Source organism: Palaemon carinicauda, chromosome 30, assembly GCF_036898095.1.
Source record: "Palaemon carinicauda isolate YSFRI2023 chromosome 30, ASM3689809v2, whole genome shotgun sequence".
NCBI lineage: Eukaryota > Metazoa > Arthropoda > Malacostraca > Decapoda > Palaemonidae > Palaemon > Palaemon carinicauda.
This window is the reverse complement of record NC_090754.1, coordinates 73,885,666-73,892,588: the sequence shown is the minus strand read 5'-3', so window position 1 is coordinate 73,892,588 and position 6,923 is coordinate 73,885,666. Positions and strand designations below refer to the sequence as shown.

The 6,923-nt window shown below is 36.8% G+C and overlaps 1 protein-coding gene across 1 annotated transcript; it reads right to left on the bottom strand.

The window, feature by feature from the left end:
- Positions 1–235: 235 nt before the first annotated feature.
- Positions 236–859, bottom strand: LOC137623604 (seminal vesicle major clotting proteins-like). Its single transcript, XM_068354439.1, has 2 exons — positions 586–859; positions 236–423 (listed from the first exon to the last, which is right to left on the bottom strand). Exons 1-2 carry the CDS (start codon positions 857–859, stop codon positions 236–238), a joined length of 462 nt encoding a protein of 153 aa, XP_068210540.1.
- Positions 860–6,923: the final 6,064 nt, after the last annotated feature.

Below are 6,923 nucleotides of genomic sequence, written 5' to 3'. Positions count from 1 at the left end.
AGAGAGAGAGAGAGAGAGAGAGAGAGAGAGAGAGAGAGAGAGAGAGAGAGAGATCATACCCAACTTGTAATATGAAACAGGACTGGATTTTACTTTGAGTTCGTATATGATCTTTAGTTTCAATATTCAGAATGGAGAAACGTTGTGTTGCTGATATTGGTAATTAAATTGCAATGTCAACGAAATATTTCTTTTTTAATGATTGGGGAGATTGGATTGAAATCACGCCAGTCCTTCACCAGGAATCTACGTCCTTAAAGTCTTTCATATTGTCATCTCCTCCCATTTCCTCATCACCTTTCACATTCACATAACCTTCCATTTCCTCATTACATTTCACATTCCTATAACCTTTCATTTCCCCACTACCTTTCACATTCACATAACCTTCCATTTCCTCATTACCTTTCATATTCACACAACCTTCCATTTTCGCATCATGTTTCACATTCACATAACCTTCCATATCCTTATTACCTTTCACATTCACCTAACCTTCCATTTCCTCATTACCTTTCACATTCACATAACCTTCCATTTCCTCATTACATTTTACATTCACATAACCTTCAATTTACTCCTTACCTTTCACATTCACATTACCTTTCATATCCACATCACCTTTCACATTCACATACCCTTCTATTTCCTCATTACCTTTCACATTCACATAACCTTCCATTTCTTCATCACTTTTCACATTCACATAACCTTCTATATCCTCCTTACGTTTCACATACCCTTCTATTTCCTCATTACCATTCACATTTCCTTCCATCTCCTCATCACCTTTTACATTCTCATAACCTTCCACTTCTTCATTAACTTTCACATTTAACATAACCTTCCATCTCCTCATTACCTTTCACATTCCCATAACATATATCCTCATAACTTTCACATTTACATACCCTTCCATTTGCTCATTACCTTTCACATTTATGTAACCTTCTATTTCCTCATTACCTTTCATTATCTTTCACATTCACATAACCTTCCATTTCCTCATTACCTTTCAGATTCACAAAACCTTCCATTTCCTCCTTACCTTTCACATACACAAAACCTTCCATTTCCTCCTTACCGTTCACATACACATAATCTTCCATTTCCTCATTGCATTTCACATTCACATCACCTTCCGCCTCTTCTCATTTCATTCTATGATGTTATTAACCTGCGACTTTTCAGGCAGCGAAATGCAAGGATTCCAGCCTCGGTATTTGTATCCCATTTGCAATATTATTCTTTTTAAGGGCCAACTGATGAAACCTCGCCTTCGGCGAACCGTATCGGGTTCGATACTCCATTCCAGGGGCTTATTGGTGATTCACAGCTGGAATGGGGATAAGCAGATTCCTAGTGGCTAGGTAGATCACGTACGAGGCTTTGATCAAACAGGGAGCGGAGTCCGTCCTTGTTACTTGGTTTCAAAGGACGCCAGTAAATCACTTCATGTTCCTTGTTTATCCTTATTTATCTTTCAGAATCTTTTTTTCTCTGAAACGTGGTTAGTAGATGGGAGGGGGGGGGGGTGTTTCTATAGTGTCAGTTCTCTTAGAGGCTTTTCATCGTTTTATTGCCTTCATTATTCTATGATACATATCAATCTAGCCAAAAGACATTATGTTTTTTTTATTTTATGATGTATTTCAGAAAAGAAATATATTACAGACTCTCTCTCTCTCTCTCTCTCTCTCTCTCTCTCATCTCTCTCTCTCTCTCTCTCTCTCTCTCTCTCTCTCTCTCATTGGGCTTTCCATTTTGTACTACGCGCCATGTTCCCTGGAAAATCTACTCAAAGATTTTTCTTAAGATTTACTCTATTAATAGCCCTCTTTTCATTTATTTTCATACAACCCTATTCTATTTCATGCTGCTCTCATTCATTCATCATAAAGCCATTGTTCACTTATTCATTGTCGCGTTATGGTTGAAAACAGGGTTTTATTGTTGCCGAATCACAGTTGTAGAGTACAATTTAGTTTATATATTTTTCGAAACTCAAATATTGTATGTCTAATAGAACACACTCAACTCAAAAAGTAATTAAGATGAATGACAAACCTTTTATTAATTATTGGTATTCCTATACCAAAGAGACTAAAATTTTACCTTTTATTACGTAGGTTTTTTACCTCCGCCAACGAAGTTGGAAGGAGGAAAATTTTACCCCCTGTTTGTATGTTTGTGTGTGTGTTTGGTATTGAACACTTTCCTGGCCACAATTTTAATCTTAAAGTAATGAAAAATGCAGGGATTAACTGTTGAATAAATAGCTGGAAATGATTAAATTTTGGAAGGTCAAGGTCACGGTAAAGTAAAATGACCAATTCATGTAATTAGCCATAAGTTTGGACATCGTTGTGACAGGCTTCAATTTTGGTTCATATTTGAGTGTATGAAAATCCATGGCAAATAATAAAGGTGAAGGTGAAGGTAGAGTCCGTTGTCAAGGTCAAGCAAAAAGTCAAATTCCGGTCATCAACCATACTGCCACAATTTTAATCGTAAAATAATGAAAATTGCAGGGATTTTAAACTGTCGTGTAAAGAGGCTAAACATAATTGAATTTTAGAAGGTCAAAGGTCAAGGTCACGAATTAGCAAAACGTCCATATCACGTAATCAGCCCTAAGTTTGGGCATCTTTGTCGCAGAGACTTCAAAATTAGAGCATATTTTAGTGTATTGAAATCCACGCCAATTGATACATGGTAAGGTCATAAGTCAAAGTTAAGGTCGAGCTAAAGTTCGAGAAATAACCTGCCGCGGCGGAGGTCTGCGCTCTACTGAGTGCCTATCTAATTACTATCTGTTACTATAGTCCATTTCTTTTAGGGATGCATATTTGCACCGACTCGCGGCGGTGCCCTTGTAGCTCGGAAAAGTTTCCGGATCGCTGATTGGTTGGACAAGATAATTCTAACCAATCAGCGATCAAGAAACTTTTCCGAGCTAAAAGGGCACCGCCGCGAGTTGGTGCAAATATGCATCGCTAAAAGAAATAGACTATAGTTTACACACCGTCCAGAATTTTTTTGTGTTATTTTTTATCGAACTGCAATTTAGAGTGCGTCTTGAACCAGTCGGAATAGAGCCTATTTGCTTTTGCCTTTCTGCTTGCCTTGTGCAAATACTGCGGATTTCAAAGTGGATAATTCTCTGTTTAGTTTGATATTATGCTGTGGGTATAGACCCTTCACTGTTTTATGAGTCCATTGAGATTTGTTTAAGATGTTAGAATAGTGATTGATCTCTACATCTTATGCTGTCTTTTTATGCATTCCAAACGAAACACGTTTAAACATCTTTCATTTCACTTATCTTTTTTTTATTATTCACAATGATATAAAAGGATTGTTACTACATTGCCAAATATTTAGAGTTGATATTGTAATTTATATGCTACAAAGGTGTCTGGTTTCAGTTCCAATTACATCAGAATAAATACTCACCCGGAACATCAGTCGAGCAACTCCCCCCCCCCCCCCCCCCCACTGTGGTGCTCAACCATAGCAGTGGCCTTCCCAGTAAACAGCTCAAACTCACGGTCATGGGGCTGGAATGGATCTGCTGTCATGCGAATGCTAGGTGAACACATTACGAATGTACTAGCCAGGAGTACAGATTAATTCTAATCTAGAAATTGGTTATTCTTATATTCATTGCTTTGACTAAAACTCATTCCGGGAGGGGGGGGGGGGAGATTGAATACAGATATCCCCAGTAAACAGCTTGAACTCACTCTCCCCGGGTAAGGGTCGATCTGCTGCCAAGCGAATGCTAGGCAAATGCATTACCACTGTACTAGGCATGAGTACAAATTCTAAACTAGAAATTTGGTTATTCATATATCCATTGCTGTGACAAAAACTGTCCATTTTTATGGAGATACATCACAGATTTCTCTAGTAAATAGCATAAACTGAAGATACCAGGCTGGATCGATCTGCTGCCAAGTGAATGCTAGACAAACACATTACCACTGTACTAGGTATGATTACAAATTATAAACTAGAAATTGGTTATTCATATATTCATTGCTATGATATTAAACTATTATTTTTGGGAGATAGAGCACAGATTTTTCCAGTGAACAGCATAAACTCCTCCCTGGCTGGATCGATCTGCTGCCAAGCGAATGTTAGGCAAACGCATTACCACTGTATTAAGTATGAGTACACATTCTAAACTAGAAATTGCCTATTCATTATATTCATTGCTCTGACTTAAACTATTATTTTTGGGAGATAGATCACAGATTTCTCCAGTGAACAGCTTAAAACGCCTCCCGGGCTGGGATCGATCTGCTGCCAAGCGAATGCTAGGCAAACTCATTACCGCTGTAATGGCATGAGTACAAATTCTAAAGTAGAAATTGATTATTCATAATTCATTGATTTGATTAAGAAATGTCATTTTGGGGGACATTCTCTTCACCATTCCTTAATCTTCAACGAAGTTCGGGTCTGTGATGACCAGCTGAAAAACAAGCGCGGATTAGAGTAGGTGACTCATCAGAGGATGTCTGACATCCATTGATTTTTCACCTTCAGTATGAGCTGTTACTTCTGATCTTTTGATGTGACCTCTGCCACCTTAGGTGAAAGAGGGATGTGCTGATCCTCCCCCCCTCCCGGCATTTTATGATCATTATATCCCTTGAGTTAGGCCTTTTCACCTTGCACTGATATATACCAATTCCACATTTCCCCTTTTTTTCCTCAAAGAACCGTCAAAAGGAGTCGTCGCTTTTTCCACATTATTGAATTGCAAAATAAAAGTAAAGGGAGAAGTACGTCCTCAAGTTATTTTTTTTTTATTAATTTACTTAATATTTTTGAATTACAAAATAAAAGTAAAGGGAGGAGTACGACCTCAAGTGTTTTTTTTTTTTTTTTTTTTTTTTTTTTTTTTTATAATGTATATGGGGTTTTAACCTACTTAATCCATATGTACACCTCACTCTTTCTGTTATAAAAAAGTCTTGTCTATTTCAAAAGTAGTTGTAGTCTTTTTTGTTCGCATTTTCACATATCTTTCATCATCTATAGTATGTAAATATTTTTAGAATTTTGCATCAGTTTACCGGAGCACTTGGAGAAATCGGTAATGTTTATTTTACTTTCATCGCTATATTGGAGTGTTTTTGTTTTATCGTGTGTGAGATAATTTTCATGACTTTGTTATATTTGTGGCTTTTTGATTTCTACATTTTTTTCCGACTCCACTTAATCTTTACCCACTTATTTTAAATCTTTCACCATCCCCCCCCCCCTTTAATCCCCCATTTAAGTCTCATCCTGGCTCTTCCCATATTTTCCATTTATTCTCTACACATGGATGGCTAGATATAAGCCTATATTATTCCTGGGCCTTAACACCAACCACCACCATAATTCTCTCTCTCTCTCTCTCTCTCTCTCTCTCTCCTCTCTCTCTCTCTCTCTCTCTCTCTCATGTTTTTAGTCCCCCCCCTTTTTTGGTTGAACCTTTCATTCTAGTGGTAAGAAGTTCGATTCCCTAGCGATCACGGTACTCTTTAGTAATGTTTTTTAAATATCAACAGTACTTTGTTGACCTCACCTGTGAATTAGATTCCTGGTTGTCAGTTGACTGCAGCAACGTTGAAACCAGAGTGTTAAAGGGCAAGATCTTAGCAACTTCTACCTCAAGATCCCTAACATGAACCATAACCTTAGTGGACTATTATCGTCCCTGATTCAGGTCAAAACGGCCACGGAAGGTGAAAGAAATCTTGTATTTATTCTTACTTAGATAAGACCAAGGAGTTGTGGAAGTCGGGAACTTTTAGAGGTCTTTGTGGCTATTGGAAATGTTCTTCAGGTAATTATTCGGGGAAGAAAAATAATCATTTATTTTCTTACTATTATTTATGTGGATATATTTTCCTTAGCCTTGTTCCTAATGTGGATGTATTTATTTTGGCCTCAGTTCTTAATGTGGATATATGTATCTTAGCCTCAGTTCTTAATGTGGATATATATCTTGACCTCAGTTCTTAATGTGGATATATTTATCTTGGCCTCGGATCTTGATGTGGATACATGTATCTTGGCCTCAGTTCTTAATGTGGATATATGTATCTTGGCCTCAGTTCTTAATGTGAATATATATATCTTGGCCTCAGTTCTTAATGTGGATATATATATATCTTGAACTCAGTTCTGAATGTGGATATATTTATCTTGGCCTCAGTTCTTAAAGTGGATATATGTATCTTGGCCTCAGTTCTTAATGTGGTATATGTATCTTGGTCTCAGTTCTTAATGTGGATATTTATATCTTGGCCTCAGTTCTTAATGTGGAGATATTTATTTTAGCCTCAGTTCTTAATGTGGATATATTTATTTTGGCCTCAGTTCTTAATGTGGAAATATTTATCTTGGCCTCAGTTCTTAATGTGGATATATTTATCTTGGCCTCAGTTCTTTTATTAGTTTACTCATACAACTATTGAAGCTTTTTGTTTTAAATTTCTCCACAACGTAAAAAAGTTTATTACTGTTAAACCATCCTGGAATCAAAAGCTTTGGGGGATTTGCCGCAAATTCCCTATGTGGTTGAACGCGAACCAATATGCATCGGTTTATTGTACACCGTAAGTGAGAATATGAATTCTTTGAGTTCTTTTCTCATTCAGATTTACTTGAAGGTGTCAAAAGAGGATTTTTTTTAATGAAAATAGTTTATATCTATCCACATACAGCAAGTATCTTGTGTATGATTTTCTTCAGTGACCTTCCTTAAACCGATAAAATCTCTCAAGAATCTGTAGTGTAATTTTCTTCATTTAAAGTTATAAAATCTTTCAAGAATCTGCCGTATAATTTTCTTGTGACCTTCTTTGAAGTGATAAAATCTTTCAAGAATCTGCCGTATAATTTTCTTGTGACCTTCT